The sequence below is a fragment of the Dipteris shenzhenensis genome, chromosome 23 (genome assembly GCF_047967505.1).
Source record: "Dipteris shenzhenensis isolate YYH24624 ecotype China chromosome 23, Dip_SZ_1.0, whole genome shotgun sequence".
Lineage (NCBI taxonomy): Eukaryota > Viridiplantae > Streptophyta > Polypodiopsida > Gleicheniales > Dipteridaceae > Dipteris > Dipteris shenzhenensis.
This window is the reverse complement of record NC_141618.1, coordinates 2,581,404-2,606,941: the sequence shown is the minus strand read 5'-3', so window position 1 is coordinate 2,606,941 and position 25,538 is coordinate 2,581,404. Positions and strand designations below refer to the sequence as shown.

The window sequence follows — 25,538 nt, the reverse complement described above, 5'->3', positions numbered from 1 at the left end:
TTCAATCATCGAAAATAAGGCCGCCACATTCCTTTTTAAATCTAGTGTGGGTGTTAAGGACAAGAATCCTTTAAGGCTGGGTTCACACCAGCCCGCCTGTTGTGAAGAAGAAACTACGCCAGAATTAACAAGCATATGTGATTGATCGCCGAGAATAGGGCCGCAACAAAATGTAAGGTGGTGAAGACGGAAGGATGAGTCACCACCAAGTTTAGACCCTAGGGAGGAACAAAATATGCGAGGGCATTATGCGAGAGAAGGAAGAGAAGATAGAGACATTTCTAATGCAGACAAAAATTTAAGAAAAAAAAGAGCACACATGGTGGTGTGCATGTGCATCATCCTCTTCATCACATTTTGGTCACTCCCAAGATTTCTCCTCAACCACGACTGCTACTATATTCTAAATCTCTCTCTCTCTCTCTCTTTTTGCTGCAATTGTCAACAGCCCAATAGTACTGAGAGACTGTGTTTGCGTGTGTGCACTCTGTGTGGTGATTTGGGCTCCCACCTTGCACCGTTTGTTGAAGCCCAGTTGTCACAGCTTCGGTGCACCATTGCCTTGCACTCTATTCTACAGGGAATACATTAGAAACTCGCCATGTGCTTTGCAAAGTGAAAGTACTCGACAAGTTTGGAACCACCTCCATCCTCTTTGCACCTCTCTTTTTCCCATCTCTCTTAGTCTCTCTCTCTCTCTCTCACACACACACACTTTCTCTTTGTCTGTGTCAAAAGGAGGTGCAAGATGAATACGGGCAACCCACTTCACCCTCCTTCCCCTGCTCCTTTGTCCCATTGCCTTGACACCTTTTGCCACCTTCCCCCATTGACCAGCCCCTCCAAATTCCACTGTTGAGCATCTACATCCTCTTGGGTTGCTGTGAGAGATTGGATTCTCTCTCTCTCTCTCTCTCTCTCTCTCTCTCTCTGTGTCTCTGTCTCTGTCTCTCTTTGTCTCTCCCATTCACCTATCTACATATCCATGTGCCTTTGTGACCATTCTCTGCAGGAATAGCTCCCTTCTCTCACCGATCTGCTTCATCTCTCTCCTTTTATCTCCTTCAGCTGCAGCCAGTTTTCTCACAACCCATCATCTCTTCTAACAACTCCAATTGCTCCAACCAGTCCTAAGCACTCCAACACCTCAATTTGCTTCTTCCCCTCATCGCCCAACTCCCCCAAACAGCCTCTGCTCCCTTCACCTCCCCCACAGCGAGTCTCTCTCTCTCTGTATCGGCTTTGCATCCACAACGGAAGCGCAATCCAAAAGGTGCCAGCTCTCTACTTCTCCTCCGTTTTTGCTCTCATAGCAGCATAATTCTTCTCGATCGGAGCTCTTTCATGCCCATGGGTACGACGTCGTGTTGTTTCTATCAGCCCATGTCGATCGTTCGTGCTTTTATTCGTGTCCGTCATGGTCGCTGGATCAACCGTTCAAGTTCCCGAACGCCCCTTGAAAATTGCGTTGCGCTTAATCTTCTGATCGCAAAACGTACGCGTGTGAACCATTTAGTATTCTCTCATTGGCAGAATTTCCATCCAGCACGCATTGCTACTTTGGCCTGAGACATCGGAATGCGACCCCCTCATTCGTCGTTGAACGGATCTCATCAGGAGATTTTTTGACACCTACGTTCAAGCTTCGGCGTTTTTAAGCCCATTCAATACGGGAGAACAGTTCGTTGCCTCTGCAGTCAGTAGATCATCTCGCCGATTTGAACGGAATCGTAATCCACCAACTCGGAGTAGTGATACGGTGACTGCCAGTATTCTCTTTCTATGATTGTAACCAGCCGCAATAGAAAACGCACGACAACAGAGGGCTGTCTTTGGACTACAAATCATTCAGCTATTTATTCTTTCAAATTGTGAAACATCCTCCTCTACGGCCACTTCAAAGCGCGTTTTCCCCGTCATGCTTGTTCAGTTTCCATTATCCATGTATGCTAGAGATAGCCGTAAGCTTTATGGACAGCTGTCATCTCACATAAAACGATATTTAAGTCTCCACTTGAGTACATATGGGTGTGCTGACAGCAAAAGCCTTATCAATCTTAATTTGATTATTGACATAATGCTATAGGGAAGTGAGATATTTGATCCTTGAGATAATGCTATAGGGAGTGAGATTTAAGTAAACAAATTATAGTTGGTGCTCTCATGTGGTCCAGTTTGGGATGCCTGTTCCTCTTTTACTGCAGTTTCTGTTCAAATTTTGGCTGTCCTTCTCTTGTACTTTGCATCTACTAACACGTTTGCTTTGCAAACAGAGCTTTTGGTACCGTGGCCAAAATGACTCCAACGCCAGAGACAATTGCTCCGCCACTCCACTGTGAAAGTTTTAAAGAGGGACGACATACCCCTCAAAAGGTTTCTGAGGGTGGTTGCCTTTCAATAGTAGTTTTTGGTGCCTCCGGGGATCTTGCTAAGAAGAAGACTTTCCCTGCGTTATTCAATTTGTATCGCCAGGTGAATCCTCTAATTTCCTATTTGAGGGAAACTTTACAACAAAGCAGAAAATATATCGGGTCCCTTTAGTGGTGCTGCCTATGGTTTAATCCGTGTGTGACGTGCAGGGTTTTTTGCCATCCGGCCAGGTGCACATATTTGGGTATGCTAGATCAGCTCTGACAGATGAAGCTCTCCGAGATCGGTTGCGTGGGTAGGATTCTTGATACCCTTACATGTATTCTATTCAATGAACAATCACAGATGCCACACAACACTCTGTATGTCCAGTGAATTTCAGGAGTGGCCCATCTTACAGGGAAGTGTTTTTTTTCTCTGTTTGAGTGTCTTCTGTTATTTCCTTGCATGTAGACACTCGTCAGCAGTAGTCATGTTAAGCCCAGGTAAATAGTCACTTTTCAACCAATCTATGGCTCTTATTTCCTCAAAATATAGCAATGATAGAGGAGCTTGCTCTATTCACTCCTCAAGTCACTGAAAATAATATAATTACAGGCAAAAAATGATGCATGAGGAGCCACAGCAAACACAAGATGAAGAGATGCCTTGTGCCTTAGAAGCTGTTTCCCCAAACATAGATAAACAACCGAAGAAGATCTATTGGGATGGACAAGGCAAAAGAAAATAAACCTAGCCATTATCCTCTGAAAAATGAAGTTTAGATGGCTCTTGTAGATCTAAAACCGACCATGAGCTTTTCAGAAAAGTAGAGGCAACCTCTACCTGAATCTCAGCGAATGTGGGGGCTGACAACTTTACTATTCGTGAAAGGAATAACTGACAAACACACTGAATTCCCATATCAAATAACCAAGGGAGAGTCAGAAAGGCTAGAATGGAAGGAGGTGGAAAAAGGTAGTTCAGCCCCTAAAAAAGAATTTTTCTCGATGCTTTAGAGGAAGATAAGAGTAGGAACAACAAAGCCTCAAATGTACTTTTCAGAGGACTGGCAGTGGTTGACATCCCGATGGGCGATGCTGAAGCCTTGATTAACAAGATGGGTATTAATCTGACTTTTGAGACAGCCTGGAGGAGAGTGGGAAAAGCATCCATACTTCCTAGAGTCTATAACCTATTATATTGAAGAAGGAGAAGGATATGCGTTCAGAATTGGATTGAAGAAGGATATGACCCATTAGATTGAAGAAGGAGAAGGTTATGCATTCAGAGTGAGAACCTGAAAACTCTCAGTACAAAGACCTTTGTATAAATGGATGCTTATGTATGTGTGGGTGTGTGGATCATAGTTAGGGGAAACGGAAACAGGGAAATGGGGAATGGAAACGGAAATGAAAACGTTTTAGGGTTTCTAGGAGGGCTGAAATGGGGAAACACCACGTCATCAGGGGGGTTTAGAAACAAGAATTTTAAGCTGAGGACACACAGAGAGGACTGAAGAGTGGAGGCTGAGCTATGAAGGAGGGCCGAAGGGAAGTGGATGATGGAGGGAGGCTGAAGCACCTGCAAGAGAGAAAGGACTCCTAGGGAGTGAATGGGGCTAGAAAACCCTCAAAACTTCAAGAGTGTGAGGCTGAAGGGGTGGAGGGAGTGAAAGATTGCAGTGGAGGCCAAAAACGAAAATGCAGAGCGAAAGAATACCCGTTGGGAGCCTTTGTTACTTGAAACGGCCCATTTCAGGGCCTAGAAACGTGTTTCAGCCAACCCTTTCAGGGGGCTGAAACGTTTCAGCCCTGAAACAGTGTTTCTGGCTGGGGCTTTTTCTGAAACATGTTTCAGCGTAACTATGGTGTGGATATGTATGTGTGAGAGCATATTGGGAGAGATTTAGATGCTCGTTTGGGAGACACTAAAATGAAATCGTTTAGACTTCACAAGCAGTTGTAGCTTGAATTAAGAGATTTTGGACTACTTTTTGATTAGCTTTCTCCTTTAATGCTAGCCTTCATCATGGCTGAGTTTGTCCTTCACCTCCGGAGTGCCGACAGAAACTTAGTACGAAGACTTTGTATAAAAGGATGCTCAAGTATGTGTAGGTGTGTGGATTTGTATGTGTGAGAGCATATTTTTATACTATGCTCTACACCCACTGTTGGGCGTTGATGACGTCAGTGGGGATGTCATAGTAACTAGTCCCTGCTATGCATGATGGAGTTTATGGTTTTTAATCTTATGAGTGACTATCGTGAGATTGAAACTGCACTATGTTGTGTTTTTAGAGGATGAGTTTGGGAATGTTCCTGGATTCATCTAGGTTATGTATGTGTGAGAGTATATGCTTATACTATGGTCTAAACCTACCCTTGGGCATTGATGATGTCGGTGGGGATATCGTAGTAGCTGGGCCCTAAAACGCGTTTCAGTGTAACTATAGTGTGGATATATATGTGTGAGAGCATATGCTTATACTATGGTCTAAGCCTACCCTTGGGCATTGATGATGTCAGTGGGGATATCATAGTAGCTAGTCCCTGCTATTCGTGATGGATATTATTCAATCTTGTGAGGGATTGTCATTAGTTTGAAACTGCACTAGGTGTTGTGTTTTTCGAAGATGAGTTTGGGCATATTCTTAAATTCATCTAGATATATACCTATTTGAGTGTCTTTTGCTACTTCCTTGCATGTAGGCGCTCATTTGCAGTAATCATGTTTAGCCTAGGTAACTAGCTTCTTTTCAAACAAACCGCACACGTTCCTTAAAATATATAAATGATAGAGGAACTTGGTCCTTTTAAAATAGTAGAATTGCAAAAAATGATGCATGAGGAGCCAGAACAAGCACAAGAGATGCCTTGTGCCGTTTCCCCAAACATAGATAAACAACTGATGAAGTTGTTTATCTAATATGGGATTCTCCACACATCTTTTACTTTTTAAAAGAAATTTCATACTATCTTTAGGGAATCCATTCCTCCTCTCTGTCTCTTCATTCATCCATGTGAAACAAAGAGGGAGTGCCGTTTGGGAAATGAAACAAACTATTATTGACATAGGTTGTGTTTTTAGAGGATGAGTTTGGGAATGTTCCTGGATTCATCTAGGTATATGCTTCTGCTGTATTAGCGGACATGCAATTTCACCTTGTGAAGTTTTTGTCCAAGTTGCGGCCTGCTGGTATTGCGATAATTCTTTCTATCTTAAATGGTGTATTGCCCTATCAGCTAGAATTAGATGCTCGTTTGGGAGAGACTAAGATGAAATCGTTTAGACTTCACAAGCAGTTGTAGCTTGAATGAAGAGATTTTGGACTACTTTTTAATTAGCCTTCTCCTTTAGTGCTAGCCTTCGTCATGGTTGAGTCTGCCCTTCACCTCCGGAGTGCCGACAGAAACTCAATACGAAGACTTAATATAAATGGATGCTCAAGTATGTGTGGGTGTGTGGATTTGTATGTGTGAGAGCATATTTTTATACTATAGTCTACCCCCACTGTTGGGCGCTGATGATGTCAGTGGGGATGTCATAGTAGCTAGTCCCTGCTATGTGTGATGGAGTTTATGGTTTTCAATCTTATGAGTGACTATCGTGAGATTGAAACTATACTATGTTGTGTTTTTAGAGGATGAGTTTTGGAATGTTCCTGGATTCATCTAGGTATATATTATTGACATAGGTGTGTTTTTTTGGTTAGGTGTGTGCTTGCATTCTTTTTTTTCTAATTTTTGAAATGTGACATTGTTAGTGCCTGAAGAAATCAGTGCCATATATGTTGGCGAACTTAGCCTCATGTCACTTTCAGGGTTGAGAAATTCTCAACTGATGAAAAATGCGTTTCTTGTGGTTGAATGAGCTTGTGGTTGTGTTGAATAAGATTTGAAGGACTCTATATGATCAGCGTAAGCCATCATTATTGGTTCAATTACCCTTGGCTTGATAGGAACTTCGAGATTGTGACAGCATTACAAAGGTTATGGCATGAATGGACACTCAAGAAATGATGGTTGAGCCATTTTATGTTTTTAGTTGAGCCTTAGCCTTGGGGGACAAAATAGGGTCTCAAGATATTGTGTATAAAATGAAGGCATATTGACGTACCCCGATTTGTTTCGCAATGAGATGTTGCAATTTTTGAGGTGCTGCAATGTCGCTTTGTCCTGCATTGTAGTCGCCATCTTCGGGGCTTTGGGTATGTTTAGGATCCTTGAATGTAGAATTAAAATACAAAGTGGGGAGCTTCATAGCCCATTTTTCTTTTACTTCTTAGATTTGTTCTACTTTTGGAGTCCATGTACTCTTAGGTACCTGTTTAGCGGACTTCTGCTATGTGAGTGTGTGTAAATGCAAATATAATTTTCTTTTTTATTACAAAGTAAGGGTAATAATTGTTTCCTTTGTGCTTGCATTGGTGTTTTATTTGTTTCTTTGGTTCCTTGTGTTAGCACATTAGTTGTTGTTTCTTTCTTCTTCTTTTACAAATAAAAAATTTCAGGGTTAGGTTGGGTTGTGATGGGAATTTATCCTAATTTAATTCTCTGTCTCTCTCTGTGTCTCTCTCTCTCTCTCTATGCTTTTCTTCTTTTAATTTTCTGCTAGTTTCTCTCTTTTTGCTTTCAAAGTTTTTGTTATTTGGTTGTGCTTTCAAAGCTTAGTAAACACTTGGTTTATCCAAGAGAGTCCGGAATCTTTCGAACTCCAAACGGCAGCTTATGCTTGGGTACTGATGAGAACATAAGTGTAGCTTTGCTTACTAAGTTCTTTTACTTCTTTTTAATTCGCATTCTTTAAAACCTTCTCTCTTGTTCTTTGGCTTGTTCTATAATTTTTTTAATAAACACAATTAATTTGTAAGATTCGATATATTCTAGCCTTATGAAGGTATATAACTTGTAAGAAATCCTAGATTTACTATATTTAGAAATGTGCTAAGGAACAGAAAGGAGACTGAAATAGCAGAGAACAAGGAATATTTGTATTGCTTGAGTGTCTGTAGTGTGTCATCCATACAGTTGGGCCTCTCTTATATAGAGAGTGAAGAGTCACATATGAAAAGGTGTGTACTCCAAAGTGTATGTGCATGAAGAGGTGTGTACCCCTTGTGAAGGGTGTGACCCTTGATGAGAGGGTACATTACAATGGGAGTGTCTCTTCCATAGAATGTCTCTTGTGAAGGGTTGTGCCTCATAGGAAGTGTCCCGTCGAAAGGGCATACCCTTCCACAAGTGTCCATTTATCAAACCATCCATAAGTCTAAGATATAGAGAAAGGAATACGTCACAGATCGTGACATCCCCTCCCACTCAAAATAAGACCCTGGTGGAGATAATGAACTGATGTAGAAAAAGCTGATGCTAGAGTTAACCTGCTGAGAGCATCTGCAACTACATTGCGTAGTCCTAGAATGTACTCAATGGTCATGTGAAAGTTGGCCAGAAACTCAACCCAGCGTGCTTGTCGAGCGTTCATGACTGGCTGAGTAAAGATATACTTTAGAGAGTGATGGTCTGTCTTGACCACCGAGTCGGCTCCCATGAGATAATGTTTGCAAGAGCGATAAGCATGTACAACGGCAAGAAACTCCTTATCATAAACCGGGTATCGGGTTTGGATATCGGAATGTTTATGGCTGTCAAAAGCTATTAATAACTCTACCTTCTTGCATCAAGACTGCTCCTGTAGCGATGTCGGAAGCGTCAGTCATGACCTCAAATGGAAGGTTTGGGTTAGCAATAGCCATAACTGGTGTGGTAGTGAGTGCTTGCTTGAGTTGTTGGAAGCTATACTCTGTTTCGGGAAGCCATTGAAAAACTGTTGTACCTTCCAATAAGTCGGACATAGGAGCTGCGATTTCGGAAAACTGATAGACCTTTGTATGGTAGAAGTTTGCCAATCCGAGAAAAGAGCGGACATCATGAACATTCTTAGGAGTAGGCCAGTTGCGGATTACCTCGACCTTCTTGGGATCCACAGAGATGCCTTGAGCTGAAATAACATGTCCCAAATATTCGAATTGGGTCTTGAAGAACTCACTCTTCTCAACGTTGATGTAGAGAGAATTTGCGCGGAGAACTACAAAAACTTGGTGAAGATGTTGTTTATGCTTATGTAGGGATCTGCTGAAAACGAGGATGTCATCGAGGTAAATGATGACGAACTTATCGAGAAAAGGCCTGAAGATGTCGTTCATTAATGTCATGAATGTGGCCGGGGCATTGTTTAATCCAAAAGGCATGACCAAACATTCATAGTGTCCATACTTTGTTTGAAAAGCTGTCTTATACTCATTGCCTTCTCGTATGCGAATTTAATGATAACCTGAACGAAGATCAATCTTTGAGAATTGTGTTGCGTGTAGAAGTTGATCGAAGAGATCATCGATGCGCGGTCACCTGTCTTTGGATTTCTTCATTTTGAGTGTAAGAAACCCAATAAGGAGGTTTCGACAGTGGATTACTGTGGGGAATAAGTTCTATTGGGTGATCCACTAGTCGTTGAGGTGGTAATTGCTTTGGCAATTCCTATGGAAAAATATCCAGGTAGGGCTGGAAAAAAGGTTGGTTGAGATATTCAGGAGGATCCTTTGTTGGTGTCTCCTCTACTACCGTAATCAACAGAAGTGAAGTTTTTACTTGACGTTTACGAACCCACTTCTTTACTTGCAGGGCAGAGGCAATTGGGGTTAAAGGAGAGTCCCTAGAACCAATTAGCTCAATAAGTTTTCCCTGGTGGACAAACTGGATAGTATGGCTACAAAATCTGATTGATGGATCATAGTCGTAGAGCCATTGTTGTCCAAGTATGACATCGTACCGAGAAAGAGGCATGATGTCGAAGTTCAACTTATCCGTATAATGTTGGATGCGAAAAGATAAGTTTTTGATCCTGGTGTTGCACAAGAAGGTAGTTCCATTTGCGAGTTCAATCTGATAGTTTATGGGACTAGGACGGGTGGTCAACCGAAGTTTGTCGACCATAGAACTAGCTAGGAAGTTATGAGAGCAGCCATTGTTGATGAGGATAGTGACCGTTGTTCCACGAATCGATCCTTGGACACAAAGTACTTGAGTGGCCAGGGAAGGTTTAGGGTTGCTGGCAAGACTCATGTGGATGGTATTCGCCATTCGAACAGCTTTGCCTTTCTTGTCTTGTGCTGGGGTAGCATCTTCTGTTTGGGAAGTGCTAGGTTCCATATTGGAATTTTGCTTTGGTCGCTTGGGACAATCGAACCATCTATGGTCGTATATACAAATGGTACAAAGTCCTTTTGTGATGGAGTTGTTCTTCTTGTCAGTGGCTGCACCTTTATGTTGGGGATGATGGTCATGACTTTGTGAAGAAGAAGAGGCGCGATCCTTGGAGGAGTGCTTCTGTTGGGATCCAGCATACGATTTCTAAGACTTGTGGGGATCTTGAGACTGTCGTTGACCTTGATTACCCGAGTTTTTTCTAAACTTGGGGTTATCTTGAGGGCGAGCACCTTTGGCCATAGTAGAGTTCTATGTTCTATTAGCACTCTGCTTTCCTGTGTTTTGGAAATCGGTAATGCGCTCTGCGTAAGCAATAGCGCGAGCTGTGGTGGTGATGTTTGCTTTGAGGAAATCAATGTGTAACGAGGGGTTTAGGCCTGAGATGAAAGCATGAAGGCAATCATCATCAGTTAAACCATCAATCTCCAGCACCAATGTGGTGAACTGAGAGATTAGGAAGACAGGGAGCCTGTTTGCTCCAACTGTCTGAGTTTTGAACGTGCTTGGAAGTCCGTATTGGCAGGTATGAACTGCTTACAGAGCACGTGTTCAAAACGTTCCCAAGTTAACACACTTTTGTCGTCCTTTAAGCGTCGTTGCCACCATAGGAAAGCTGTATTCTTGAGGAGGGAGGCTGCCAAGGCAATCTTTTTGCCTTCAGTGAGGTCAACAGTATCAAAAGTACATGTGCAGTTTTGCGAGCCATTGGTCAACTGTTCAGCGATTTCATTAACCAGTGTAGGCTTCCGGAAGTTTAATGTCAAGTCTTTTAGTTTTGGAAGCTTGGAGTAAGCGGTAGAGGGCATGGAGTTCAGTGTTTTCTACCTCAGGTGGGAACGAGTCCACATAGTCGTCTGGTGGCGTCACGTCATCCTCTGTATGTGTGGTACTGCGAGAATCTTGGAGTTGTTGGACTTTCTAGACCAAGTCGGAGATGTTGTCTTGAAGCTGAGAAATTTGAAGTTGAAGTAGTGCTTCACCTTGTAAGCTGACTTCAGGGGTATTTTTTGGACTTGAGTCGCTGATCTCCGGAGAAGTTGCATGCGAGCGTTGCAACATATCTGAGGTTCCTGTGAGAAGAGCATGAACCTGCGCTCTAGTTTGTACCATTCCTGGAAGAAGATCCGGGCTGCTCCCTGAGGTTGCTTATGTTGGAGGGGGCAGGCGAGGCAGGATGGAACCACCTGTGGAAATCTGGTAAAGGAGGTCCTGTCTGAGGTAACACTGGTGATGCCGAAGTGGGTGTTACTGCTTGTGAGAGAATAGGGGTAGGTTGCAGAGTCCACGGATCTGAGAAGGGATAAGGAGTTGCTGTCGGGAGTGGAGGATATCCAGGAGAAGGAGTACCTTCATAGTGTAAATATTATCTTGGGGAAGGTACAACCTGTGCAGGAGGATATCTGGGAGCTGAAAGAGGTGGAGAGTACCCTGGAGATGCTGAAGCTAAGGGGTAAAAGTCTCTCCAAAGATGGACAGCAAACTCGTGAGGAATATCGGGTTCTGGTATCTACGTGTCTCGTGGAACACAACCTGGACTGTGCTGAGGAAGTAATGTAATTGAGGTGCCTCACGTAGAAGGTATAGGATGTGGTGTAAGTCACTGGAAGGGCACGTGACACAGAAGACCCATGATGCAAAAGCTCTGAAATGGGCTGGTTGTGCAATCTGAACACGATATTGTGTGATAGATGGTGCCCGAGGTGTCCTTGAAGGGACTGGGGAATTACGAGGGGTTTCCATGCTTTAAGGAGGAGGCTTTCATTTGCTGTAATTTGATAATGAGCGCCAAATAACAATATGAAAGAGAATCCTTAGAAATAGAATGGAAAGAATCCACCTGGCATAGATTAGATCTGCCAATTAGTTGCGTAGAAAAGGCCTGCAGATCACTGTCCGGAGGTCCATGTTGCTGTCCTTGCAAGTCCACGTGGATGTGTGAACAAGAAACAGGTGCCTGGCGAGACTTTCGAGCCAAATGGACGTTGGCAGAGGCGTTTCTCAGATTGCGTGAGATCTAGCGCACTTCTCCTGCGTTAAAATCCGTGGCCTGATTAAGGTGGCCTGCGTTGAAACCTGTGGGGTATTAGAAGCAGGACCAAACCTGGCTAGACGAAAATAGAGGGCAGCAAAGAGCTGCTGTTCACAGGCTAAAAGTGGCGTGATGAGCAGCAGGGGCCAGGCTAGTTTGATTCGAGATCAAAAGGGCAGCAAGGGCTGCTGGTCACAGATAATCATGGCAATGAACCAACAAGAACTGGCTGCTGCAGAACGATCTAGCGTATGCCAGATGGAAGCCTAACGAAAGTGCAGCCTGCTTGAAAAGGAGAAGGCGGAAATCACGTACGGCTGTTTTGGAGCGGAATAGGCAGACGTGAAATCGCGATTGAATTTCACCCTTTTTCCTTGCTGGTTGGTAGTTGCCAGAAAATTAAAACGTGGGTTTAATGAACCCTTGGGTAGTCTAGGGTTAGGCCTTGGGTGTAGGGCTGGTTGCCCTTTTTAGGCCCTCTAGGTACCCTTTTGTAAGTTGGTGCTTGGTGCCAAAGGGTGTGCCTATTCCCTTGGAATAGGTGTACCATTTCATGAAGGGGTGTGACCTTGTTTTAAAAAGGGGTGTCCCCACACGAAAGGACGTCTTTTTTTTCACGATGGGGTGTGTCCCTTGGGTGAGGAGTCAGAAACTCTCCATCAAAAGGTGTGTCCGATGGTGGAAAAGGTGCGTCCCTTGGTTTTGGGACAGCCCAAGCACATCAAAAGACACAATTTTTGTCGTGTCCATTCACATCAACTCGTGATGTGAGGAAGATGGAGAAGTCACTAATGACTTTAGGTGGGGTTGGCGCAAAAAAATTTTACGCTCATTCTCTCCATCTCTTCCATGCACAACGTGCGTGGATATCCTTCTAGCGGAAAGAGATGTATCAGATAGGCGCTAGAAGGTGGGGGGCATTTCCTACAGGCAGGAGCGAAATTTGCTCTGATACCACTATAAGAAATCCTAGATTTACTATATTTAGAAATGTGCTAAGGAACAGAAAGGAGACTGAAATAGCAGAGAACAAGGAATATTTGTATTGCTTGAGTGTCTGTAGTGTGTCATCCATACAGTTGGGCTTCTCTTATATAGAGAGTGAAGAGTCACACATGAAAAGGTGTGTACTCCAAAGTGTATGTGCATGAAGAGGTGTGTCCCTTGTGAAGGGTGTGACCCTTGATGAGAGGGTACATTACAATGGGAGTGTCTCTTCCATAGAATTGTCTCTTGTGAAGGGTTGTGCCTCATAGGAAGTGTCCCGTCGAAAGGGCATACCCTTCCACAAGTGTCCATTCATCAAACCATCCATAAGTCTAAGATATAGAGAAAGGAATACGTCACAGATCGTGACATAACTGATGAAGTTCTATTGGGAATGACAAGGCAAAACATAATAACCCTAGCCATTATCTTCTGCAAAATGAAGTTTAGATGGTGGTTGTTATTTCCGTAAACCGACCATGAGCTTTACAGAAAACTGGAGGCAACCTCTACCTGATATGGGGGTTAACAACTTTTAAGTGCAATGGCATCCACATTTCCTGGAGTGTATAACCCATTAGATTGAAGAACAATAAGGATATGCCGTCAGAATTTCAACCTGAAAACACTGACAATGGTGTGATGAGATATAGGTTCTACGAATCTATCTGCTAACCAGGTATGTTATTCAACATGTTAATGATGGGTAAGTGGGACAGGGTTTTATTGTAAGAAAGAATGGCTGCTGGGAATTGGTTTGCTGGTCTTCAATGATGTAGTTACTATCATGTTAAGGCCATGTATGTATATACTTTGTAAATAACATTTGCTTCCCTGGTCAGAAGGACGTTTGAATATAAGCATGACAGACGAGCCCCTATTACCAGATCAGAAATGAATTACAGTTGAAGGGAATGCATCAACGACAGGAAGTGCCTCCTGTAGCAGAAAATGCCTGCCAAAAGAAACAATAGCAAAGAATTGGCAGGAAGAAAAAGATATAAGGTGTTGCCTAATATGCCAAAAAATTCAGGGTCTCTTTATGATAGCTGGTCTTATTGTAGATGAGCATGTTTGATATGCAGAGAAGGTAAGATGATACTCAGAAATGCAAAGAGAGGCAATCACCAGGACATCGATTGCCAGAAATAAAATCTGTGAAAGGAAACACAATAGCGAACAATTGAAGTGCCTCTCATTGGCTGCAAGGCCTTGGCCAATATGCCCAAACAATCAGGTTGTCTATCCTGAAGATTGTGAGAATTCTTTCGAAAAACAACAAGACTTCTCTATTAAAATGGAGGCAACCTCTGTCCAAACATGTCTTAGAATATCCTTTGTTTCAATACTGTACTCCTAGTATTAGTGGGCCTGGCACTTGAGTATGCCTGAGAGCACTAACAGACCGACTTCCTATATTGAAAAGGTAAAGGGAAATTGGCACCAGAAATGTAACCAGGAAAATATACACCACATTCAGGTGCCACCAGTTTAGATGTCAAGCGAGTATACCAATCATCATATTGAGAAGATGTAGGTGTGGAGGAGGATTTTGAAAAGATATATTTTGCAGTTTTGTGCCACGCAACTACTTAATCTGCAAATGGACGAATTTCCTTCCGTCTATCAGAACTTCCAGATACAGCTCTGTTAGGCATATTATTCTTTCATGAAGAAAGGTGACATCTGGATAAAAGTGGGCACCTCTCAGAGCCGTTCTTCCCCCACCTGTCTCCCTTTTTATACATATGCACTCCTGAATCAAAATCATTCTCAAATATGAGAACGTATATTCAACAAATAGGTGCCCTGAAAGTCCCACTTTCTACAAGGCCACCACTAGTTTTGAATTTAAGGCACAAGGGAATCGGCCAAGAGAAATGAAACCTGAGCAATTGTGGAAACGTTGCAACTAGGCTAGGGAAAAGTGGTCAAAGAGGAAGTGTTTGAGAGAATTCTATGAAGTGTGATAGCCTGGTAGATAATTTTGAGTGTCAACAGGTTATGTGAGATATTGAATATACAAATTTCCATATTTTTTTTGGTGTTCCATCTTGTTAAAGTTTGATGTGAAAAAGCTGATGTTCCAATCGGCTTGTGCAGAAATGTAATACTGGAGTTTCTTGCATGAATTTGTAAGCACACATTATCGCTATCTTGTTCTTATTGTTGCTCTGCTTTTTTGGCAAATAGGTACCTGAAAGCAGGAAAGACAGACCCAAATCAAGATCCTGCAACTGTTGTAAATATGTTCCTAAACCTGGTATGCCTTATAAAGTTCTTCTCTCAAAGTAGATTTTCATGTGGGCATGTGATTGATCGATATCCTTATGGAACGGTGTCTGGACTGTTGACCCATCTGATATCTTTATGCAATGTGTAGGTTACTTATGTGTCAGGTCCATATGACACTGAAGCGGGATTCATAAAGCTGGAAGAGGTGCTCAGCCGACATGAGGAGCTAAAACCGGGCAAAATTGGCTCTATTCGCAGGCTATTCTACCTTGCCTTGCCTCCATCTGTTTACCCCGTTGTGAGTACAATGATCAAAAGATGTTGCATGAATAAGCGTAAGTCCCTGTTCACCTCAGGCTTCCTTTTATCAGTCCACTACCTCTTTCCATTTATTGGCAATCTCATACGCAATCTTATAGAGCGGTGACCACCCCACCTTCCCATATATCAGTGATAAATATCATCATTACTGGCAGAAGCTTCAAAAGAAGAAAAGATAATTACAGAAACTAATTTTATGCAGTTCTCTTTCCACCTTAGGAGGTGACTGTATGGTTGGTACATGTGGCTGTTTCTTCTCGCAAACCTCATATTGGCTATGGTACTGTCTGTCGGATATGGTCTGGAATACGTACATTGCAATGTTTTCAATGATTTCATGTGCTGTAGTGAACAATGTAGAGAAATTGCATACCCTGGGATCACTTTCTGACTGCTATGAGAATCAATCAACTGCTGTGAGGTCTTGGCTAAGCAATTGGAGCTTGGTCCCAATATTACCTGCCATATAGCAAGCCAAACACTTGTCCATCCACCTCTGCATCAGAGCTGTGTAACTCTGAATTGGTGCAAGAATTTCTGTCTGCATACACCGCATGCCTCCAATCTCCGGCCTCATCCTCATCTCCTTTGGTGATGATTGTTTCATGAATCAAGAAACTGTGGCTGTCATCTACAGTCTCCAAAGAATCAGGATCTGTAGGCTCCATGGACCACCTTTCCATGTTGACATGTACATGGTCACTCCATTGTCTCCATACCTTACCTCAAATTTGTAGTGAGGGACCACTAGGAAGGCTTCTGTACTGGACCCTTCCTCCTCAATCTGGTCCTTCTCCTTTTCATTTGCCTTCTTCTTCTTGCACTCTCTTGCATAGTGTTTATGCTTGTCATAGTAGAAGCACTTTTTGTTTTTGCTGCTCCCAACCATCTAAAGAGTGCCCACCTCATCTGAAGAATCCCCATTAGTGATTGCCCTTGCTGGGCTTACCCTTGTCTTTGGCCCTGCCATTGCTTGAAACAGTGAAGCCCTTCTCATGACCAGCTTTCCATACATCTCTCTGGCTTCCTCCTGCAGTATTAGCAATGGATCCAATTCTGGCTTGGTTCACTCTATGGTCATTACGTTTGTAACCAACCCTCTGAAGCTCCATGTTGAGCACGAGCATGGCTAACTGGTTTGTGTCCACTTTCTGCCAAGGCAAATCCCAAACCAGCTATGGTTTCATGAGATAATCATGCATGGACTCTTCTTCATTGTCATCGTAAACAATTAATCCTTGTCGAGTTATCCATCTCATACTTACCCTTTAGGATAGTCCATGCCTCTAAAGCAGTGTCCACCATCTGAATGCGGGGGATCGTTCCAATTTCCATCCGAGGTTGTTCCAATAATCATAGACAACACCCTGGAAGCTTTGTCACTCCACTCTTCCACTAGAACAAGGTCTGTAGGCATCACTATCTTCCGTATGGTATGCATGGTGTCTTGGGGTACATAAGAAAACACCCTGCAACCAAACTCAACATATGGCACAGTTGTCTGAATTGGAATCACCTTTCTTCTCGCAAAGGACCTTCTCCTTTAATCATTGGAGTAGATCACTAAGGCGATATTGTGGGCTCTGATACCATGTTAGAAATATGAAGGGAATGTTTGCTCAAGGCACATTCTTGCAGCGGAATGTTCCACATATCACACCATCTTAGATCCTCCTCAAAAGTAGAATACAGCCACACGAGTCTGGAGAAATGTAGACTGGAAAAAAAAATGTATATCATTCTCCAATGTTGTGGACGGCGGATCACAGATCAAAACTGACCCCAGCATGTTCTCCACATAGGCAGCCATGTGGCTGGTTTGTCTATAGACCAAGGCTGCTCCAAACCAAGTGCCCAAAGTTGGCTGATGCCTACAATAGTGCTGTCCTCCTCTTCGCACTTGACCTTGTAGATGGGGCTTGTGTAGCAATTGGAGGATAGGCCCTTTGTGTTTCCCCACTTCCAGATCGTAGGATGACCAGTCCAGAAAGCTGGCCGACGTGCCACCCAACCTGGGCCCTTATGCTGGTCCTTAAGTCTTCTCCAACTGATCCACCTGTGGTGGGGTATAGTCAGACCCTGGCCAATCTCTGTTCAGATCTAATCCAGGCCCACCTATAGGCCTGTAGCCTATAACAACGCTACACATAAGCTCCATTCCACCCCTTTTGTGGCTCTTGGACTGCTGTTTGATGGGCTGTTTGCAGACCAGTCCCATGTGGCTTCCTTTCCCCCAACCTAGGCATCCAAGCAAACCCAATAAGGATCTCCATGCACAGCCCATCCATGGGCTTGTGTGCACCTCTTGGTCGGGTATTGCATCTGCCCATATGGCAGGCATGATTGCTGCTAACGTGACAGATCACATGCAGCCTCATAGGGTCATACCCTAACCTTGTGCATGTGCCAATCCCAATTGACCCTCTCACATGGGCTCATTTATGGGGAATAGACCCAAATACTCCAAAAGCTATCGAGAAGTTTTGGTTTGTCACATGGTCCACTAGGCTGGAAAAGCCCTGTACTAATAAATTCAGGCTGTCAGACTACTAGCTTTAGCGTATAATAATGCAAAATGAGATAACCACTACTCAAAACTAAAAACAGTAGTAAAGCACTTCTAATTGGGCTAGAGGAAGGTCACCAAAGAATGTGATCCTGGAGAGATCGATGCAAGGAGCAACGGAAGAAATCAGAAACATCAAATTGAGGTGCTCGTACAATTGAATGTTACGAGCATGATAACAACCACAAAGCACAGTAACATGGTCACGCACACACATTTTTTTGGGGGGTAAAATCCATGTATGTTTATATTATAAAGGGTAGTCCTCAAAGTGGAGACATGCAAATACAATATCAGAAGATTTCATTGTAAGACAAGTAATATCAGACCCATGAGAAAAAAGATCAAAGTCGTGCCTCTTTGGGTGAATGCCGAAGAGCCAAGAAAGCTTGCCAAAGCAAGCAGTAGGAAACCGGGCCCGGAGATGCTGTTGAAGAAAGAGTAGAAAGTCACGAGAGACAGGGCAATGCTAGAAAACATGGAGCAAGGTTCCCTCGGAGCGAGACATCTGTGACAAATAGTGGGAGCAATATGCCACGTGCCAAAAGGTGGCCAAAGGGAGTAACGCCTAGCTTCACTCGCCATAGAGAAACCTATTGACGAAGAGGAAGTTTGCAGGATCAAAACTACAATCTTTTATGCCACGACTTGACATTACGATTCATGGACCAAAGCTGATTTCCTCGATGAGGCATCAAAACCCTGTATAAACTGTTAGGAAATGGAGTCAATTTGAGTGACTTTTAGTGTGTTCTAGAGTAGTACTATACTACTTTATATCCTATAGTGCCACGTGTCACTATGGGACTTATTCCTTATACATTTGACACTTAGAGTGTGTGTGCCTATCCTATAAAGGCATTGTACTTTCATTGTTATAATCATCAAGCCTTATGCCTTTCTTGATCATGTAAGTACTTTGCTTGGTTGTATATTTCTTTCATTATTTCATTTCCTTTATGCTTTTCTAGTCTGCTTTTACTTTCCATTCCATTCCATTCCATGTCTTGCATCTTCATATGGTATTAGAGCTAGACTATCTTCCAAGAGATTGAGGTAAGAGATTGAGGACATTGAAGCCTCTCTCCCTCATTCCCCTTGGAGGAATGGCTTCTCCAATTCCATATTGAGCTCTACTCCCTCCACCCTGAGCCTCACCAACAATGGCAACTCAACTCAAGGCTCGTGGAAACTCCAACGGTGTGAGGCAGCTCAACTCCATTCGTGGCAGCCCCGTGCTTCGCTCCTAGGCGCCATTCTCTTGGCCTAGTGCTCCGCTCGTAGCAAGCAGCAAGCTCATCATTTCTTGCTGCTTCTTTGTCCGTACCAGTAGTACGAACAGCCGTACAATAGTACAGACTGTTGTGCCGTACTCTCTGACCGTACAGCTTGCCCGCTCCTCTTCTCTACCCGCTGCTGTTCTGCCCGCCATTCCTTCCTCTCCTACATCTCCATTGTGCCCGCCATATTTTCCTTGCCCGCCATTTCTCCAATTTCTTCCCATTTCTTCCTTTGTCCGCCTTTTTTTTTCCATTTCTTCCTCAGTCCTCCATTTCTCCCTCAACTCGCTTGTGCCCTTCATTCTATCCATCACTCTTCTCTCTCCTAACTGCCAGCTTTATGGGTTCACTTTTCACCAACTCTCTTCTTGTGGATAAATTCAAGGGGGACGGATTTCCTACATGGCAAACAAAAGTGCAACTCCTTCTCATGAAGGAGAATGTTTGGGATGTCATCAAAGATGATGAAGCACTTGAGGCATCAACGGAGCCTCAAACACGAAAGATTTGGAAGCAACACAATTCGAGGGCCATCGCAATCATTAGGCTTTGCCTAGATGATTCATTGATTCATCACATCGACTTCAAATCCAAGGCAAAGAAGATTTGGGCACGCCTCGAGAATATATTTGGTAACAAGATCACCAACTCCAAGGTATTTCTGAAAATGCAATTTTATAAGCTGAAAATGGAAGAGTCTGATACTTTGAGTGCACATATAGCAAAAATTCAATCCTTAGTTCAACAACTCTCCAATTTGAAGTGTTGCGCGGATGACGAGGACAAAATGGCTGTCGTGATGACAAGTATGGAAGGGATTTCTTATTTTGAGAATGCTCTTGAAGTACTTCGCATTGCATTGACTACATTCGAAGATATGATGTCTCTTTTGCTTGAAAAGGATTGTCGCAACAAAGATCCTATTCAGCGGATACTACACAGACTCTTGCCTCCACCAACAAATGGAGACCTATACCGGCACGAGGAAAGACATTCAAGCCATTTAAGTGCACTTACTGCAACAAGCTCGGTCATACGGAGGACAGGTATTACCAGAAGCTTGCTCAACAACAATCGAAGGATCATGCGAGTTGGGTGGCATCTGCCACTAGTGATGATGCAGACGAAGATGACCTGCCGACACAGGATCATGCTCTTATAGTTTGTCTCCCGCATCTAGAGGATGATGGAGATCATGATTTTGCTTTCTAAAGCATAATATATTTGGGTACTCTTCCCTGGGGGTGTTTCCAAAAAATGAATGCAATAAATCATGTGTGTTGAGTCAATAAAGGTCCTTTGCCTTGGATAGTCCCCCTAAAATGATGTATTTCTTTCATATTTCTAGTGTGTGGCTCCATGTTTCTCATTAGTCTTTGGAGCCAGGAGGGGATGCACTGTGGGAGCCATGTGTTTTTTGGCTTTGATAGGTCTATTTGTTGGTGCATTGGTCTCCTAGATCTCTGAGTTGATCATGCATCCATGCATGATGAGCCTCTGAGCCATGCTAGATGAGATTTCTATGTTATGCTCACTAGCCTCTGAGCCATGCTTACTTGCCTCTAAGATTGTGTGGGAGTCAGTCTAGTTCTAGACGGGCATGCACATTTTTTATGACCATCATTGTCATGTTCTGTTCTTGGTTTCATTCCAGTAGTCCCTCACCTTTCGTCCATGGGAGGGTGTTAGGAAATGGAGTCAATTTGAGTGACTTTTAGTGTGTTTTAGAGTAGTACTATACTACTTTATATCCTAGAGTACCACGTGTCACTATGGGACTTATCCCATATACATTTGATACTTAGAGTGTGTGTGCCTATCCTATAAAGACATTGTACTGTCATTGTTATAATCATCAAGCCTTATGCCTTTCTTGATCATTTAAGTACTTTGCTTGGTTGTATATTTCTTTCATTATTTCATTTCCTTTATGCTTTTCTAGTCTTGCTTTTCCTTTCCATTCCATTCCATGTCTTGCATCTTCATAAACTGGCCATGGAGATATCAGCCAGGCAAAAGGGGCGATTGGCGGAATTGTGGCGATGAAAGGTCCAATCAGTAAGACGATACATAAGCTTCAGTTTTGGTAATGGTAAAAAACTATGAAGTACTCGAGAAAGATAGCGCCAAAGGGGTCGATAATGCATGCCCAATGCATACTAGCTGGCCACCAAAGGGAAGGATAGTAAAGTATTATCAGCACGAAGCACATCACCAACCAACCTAATCCCTTTGGACGAAATAAAATAAGAGCGCTTGGGACCCTACAAGGCAAGGGGTCAATCAAACACCTTAGACCAGTGCAGACTCTCACAGCAGGCAAGGGATTTCGATTGAGAGAGTCGTGACCATGCCATTTAAGATGAGGAAATTCTTTTCAGGCTGAGAAAATTTTAGAAACAAAAGGGCAGAATCAATTGTGCATCAATATAGCCCAAAATGAAGTCCTATTGAGTAAGATGCCTGTTCCCAAAAAGCATGAGTATTCAACTTTGACAATAGGTGATGCATCATTGCAGCCCAAGGCTGATTACCCTGAAATTCCAGCATCATCTTCCCAAAATATGAATGTGAATATTTAATACATTCAAACAACCATGCATCTTTGGTGAATAGAGTTGCTCTATAGAGAGTAATCTAATACTCTCATGGCCATGCTTTGAGTGCCAGAAAGTCTCCGTAAGAGTGGACATGAAAGAAATATCTTAGTTATCAAACATCATCAAAGGCAAAGACTGAATATAAGCCACCAAATTTGATTCTACAATACAAAGTGGAACATGAAGAGGCCGAGTGGCTAGCTTCCAATATTGCAGCTTCTTCTTTGAGCCTTGCAAGCACCTAATCTGTTTGCTAACGGCAAGTGACCATCCATCCCAGGGGATAACCAAGATGATGAACTCTGGCCACGGAGAGCTATGCCAATCTTTGGCATGCAAGGGCGGAACTTGGATTTTTGAAATTTCACCTGCAAGCCAACAGCCAATCCATACAGGGATAAAGCACTCATGAGTTGCGAAAGATCCCTCTCAGTATTCTTTGGAGTGAAGAAGAAGGAATCATCAGCATAAGCTTGTGTGATCATGGGCTTTCGTTCATGTAGCTCCAGACCATGCATATCATTTAATATCCACAAGATGATCAACATAACAAAGCATGAGATGGGTAGCAATGGCATAGAGCAATGCACTAGGAGGACATCCTCGTCTCATTGAGCGATGTAAAGTCCACTGATCAGAAATGTCCCCAGATAAATACAGGCTGCTTTACTGTCACTGTACAGCCAATAAATAACATATGCATTTTGTCTCCAAATCCCAAAGTTTGCATGGTTTGAGAGATGAAGTCCCATTGTACAATATCAAAAGCTTTCGTGATGTCACACACACACTTTTTTTTGGGTGAAATCCATTGAAGATTATATTACAAGAAACAGTCCCAAAAGCTGGGACCTCCAGTTGCGAGCATCAGAAGATATCATTATATGACAAGAAAGCAAGATAATCTAAATCCCGCGCACGTGACAATCATAAAGCGATGTCTCACTCACTCTCTCTCTCTCACACACACAAACACACACACACATGTTATGTACTTGTTTGACATAAATATCCGTTTCATTGCTCGTTCTTTCACTGATCACTTTTATAATCTCTTTTGCATGCTTGACATTATTCGTGATATTCAGGTGGTTGGAATCGAGTGGTAATTGAAAAACCCTTTGGGAAAGATTTAGCTTCTTCAGACGAATTAAGTGAGCAGTTGGGCAAACTTTTCACTGAGGAGGAAATCTATCGTATTGATCATTATTTAGGGAAGGAAATTGTTCAAAACCTGGTATGGCTCTCTGGCATTGCTTGATTAAATTATAGAACTCAAGATTTAAAATTTTCAAATGTTGAGCGTTGACACAACACATTGATTTCTTTATTAATGACTGCAGCTTGTAATGCGGTTTGCTAATCGCTTTTTTTTACCACTTTGGAATCGTGATAACATTGACAACATTCAGGTAATTTTGGAACAAGATGCATTGGGATTGCCTTCCTGCAATATATATGGAATGTAGGGTAGGGTTTTGTGTCTTAGATTTACTGATTACAACAATTTAGTGCAGATAGTCTTTAAAGAGGATTTTGGAACAGAAGGGCGGGGAGGCTATTTTGATGAATATGGGTATATTCTCTGGTCCATCTACTAAAACTTTAGTATATTGTGGAAAATATCTAATGGCTATAAAGAGACTGCCTCTTGGCTCACTACCAAGCAATGGGTTGGCAAGACTTCGCATTCTGTGCTTCTGTATTGAAAGATGCATAGAGTTGACAAATTTTTCTAAATGCATGTGTTTGCTTTGTAGCATCATTCGTGACATCATTCAGAATCACCTAATGCAGGTAAGATTCTTTTTTTCCTTGACTCATGTTCTGAGCCTCGTTTATTTTTAATCTTAAGACATGCTGATGGTCAAACTACTGATAGGCAGGTTCTTTGTTTGGTGGCTATGGAGAAACCTATATCTTTGAACCCGGAGGACATCAGAGATGAGAAAGTAAAGGTAGGCATTAGTCTGGCTACATGCAGCGTTTTCTCTGACCAGGAAGAGCACTGACTCCTTAAAAAAGTTCTCCCAAGGACTAATGCTCTTTTGAACAGGTACTAAAATCGGTTCAACCCATTAAAAATGATGAAGTAGTCCTTGGACAGTATGATGGCTACTTAGATGACCCAACAGTTCCAAAGGGTTCCAGCACTCCAACTTTTGCAACAATTATATTGCACATTCATAATGAACGGTGGGATGGTAGGTTATTTCCCAGCATTTAATGCAGCAATTTCCTTTTATATAGTGCTCTGTATTCTTTAGCTATCATGTCTAAGAGAAAAGAAAGAAAGAAAGAAAGATATATTAATGTCTGCAAGAGGCCTCGCGGGCCTATGAGAGGGAGTGTCGTTCATACGCTAGTTGCTGATATACATTTTTATGCATCGTTTGACTTCCAGGTGTTCCGTTTATTTTGAAAGCTGGGAAAGCTTTAGACAGTAGAAAAGCAGAAATCCGAGTGCAGTTCAAGGATGTACCCGGGGATATCTACAAATGTACTGACATAATTTTGAAACCAACCATTCCTGAACCATATTTGATATATTTAAATGACTAACTTACTCCCCGTTTCCAACACTAATTGTTTCAGGAATGATGTTTCCAGGCCAGAAGCAAGGGAGAAACGAGTTTGTCATGAGATTACAACCATCCGAGGCCATGTACATGAAACTCACGGTATTTTTCTCTTTGTACTGGACAATTATACATTCAATATGCTCGACTAAAAACCTTCAACTATTGATTGGCATGAAGAAACTACTATCATTCATAACCATCTACATGTGGCCTGTTGACAAGATCATCAAACACAGAAGTTTCCTACAACAGACCATCTTCCACGTGATTGCAGGTGAAGCAGCCTGGATTGGAAATGTCTGCAACTCAAAGTGAACTTGATTTATCCTATCGTCAGCGTTACCAAGATATCGTTATCCCAGAGGCCTATGAACGGCTGCTTCTTGACACGTAAGTTGAAGTACGCACTGATGTTGTAAGTTGTGGACCAATCTAATTGGCTCAGAATCTCATTTTCTTCTTAATATTTGATTGTGAGAGCAGGATTCGTGGAGACCAGCAACACTTTGTTCGAAGGGATGAATTGAGGGTACCTACTGAAAACTGAACACGCACATGCACACATACGTGCACTGACACTGAAGATCATTTTCATGAATGGGCCCCATTTTCAACTATTCGTGTTTGTGTCTCCTCTTTTTAGGCGGCCTGGGAGATATTTACGCCACTCTTGCACAGCATTGACAGAGGAGAATTTAAGCCATTGGTCTACAAAAAAGGTAGCAGAGGACCACCAGAAGCAGATGAACTCACAGAGAGTGCTGGCTATGTCCGAACTCATGGTTACGTCTGGATTCCCCCTTCACTCAAGTCTGGAATATGAAGTGCAAACACAAATGAAGCACACTGTTCTGTGATAGACCAAAGAAGGTTTGGGCCATCAGCAAGGTATGAGGTCTATACAAGCTAGAAAATTATATGTTAGTCTTTTGAATATCTGGTTAACTTGACATGATTCACATTCATGTTCAAATGTAATCTTGTAACAACCATATCGCATTATAACCCTCGCTGGCTACCCTTTTGAGTATACTTTCTTTGCTTGTACATATCCAGCAATCGTTTGCTCAATATGAACTGTTAAAATGTCAGAGCACCCATGCATAGAGGTTCTACAGTTTAAATGCCCATGTGAGTCCCATTGTAATGGTTTATGTTGCAAGATACCATCAGAAAAGATGCTGCACCATGTCTCACACCTCTAATGTAAATCACAATTTCATGCCGGTGCATGTCTCACACCTCTAATATAAATCACAATTTCATGCTCTTGTAATTCATGTCATCTTTGACTAAACATCCATCCTCAAAGGTCTCAAAG

General features: G+C 42.6%; 1 protein-coding gene across 1 annotated transcript; it reads left to right on the top strand.

Moving 5' to 3' along the window:
- The first annotated feature begins 701 nt into the window (after nt 1–701).
- Nucleotides 702–25,266, top strand: LOC147886864 (glucose-6-phosphate 1-dehydrogenase, cytoplasmic isoform-like). The gene is made up of 16 exons (XM_087394908.1): nt 702–1,273; nt 2,274–2,472; nt 2,580–2,665; nt 14,827–14,896; nt 15,017–15,203; nt 22,724–22,872; nt 22,979–23,047; nt 23,153–23,211; nt 23,396–23,432; nt 23,522–23,593; nt 23,692–23,839; nt 24,040–24,135; nt 24,246–24,316; nt 24,492–24,607; nt 24,701–24,746; nt 24,861–25,266. Exons 2-16 carry the CDS (start codon nt 2,296–2,298, stop codon nt 25,038–25,040), a joined length of 1,563 nt encoding a protein of 520 aa, XP_087251034.1. The 5' UTR covers nt 702–1,273; nt 2,274–2,295; the 3' UTR covers nt 25,041–25,266.
- Nucleotides 25,267–25,538: the final 272 nt, after the last annotated feature.

Coding starts and splice junctions, on each gene's coding strand:
- LOC147886864 (XM_087394908.1), top strand. CDS start 2,296: ATGACTCCAACGCCAGAGACAATTGCTCCGCCACTCCACTGTGAAAGT. Junction 23,048..23,152: donor ATAACATTGACAACATTCAG/GTAATTTTGGAA, acceptor AATTTAGTGCAG/ATAGTCTTTAAAGAGGATTT. Junction 24,317..24,491: donor CCATGTACATGAAACTCACG/GTATTTTTCTCT, acceptor ACGTGATTGCAG/GTGAAGCAGCCTGGATTGGA.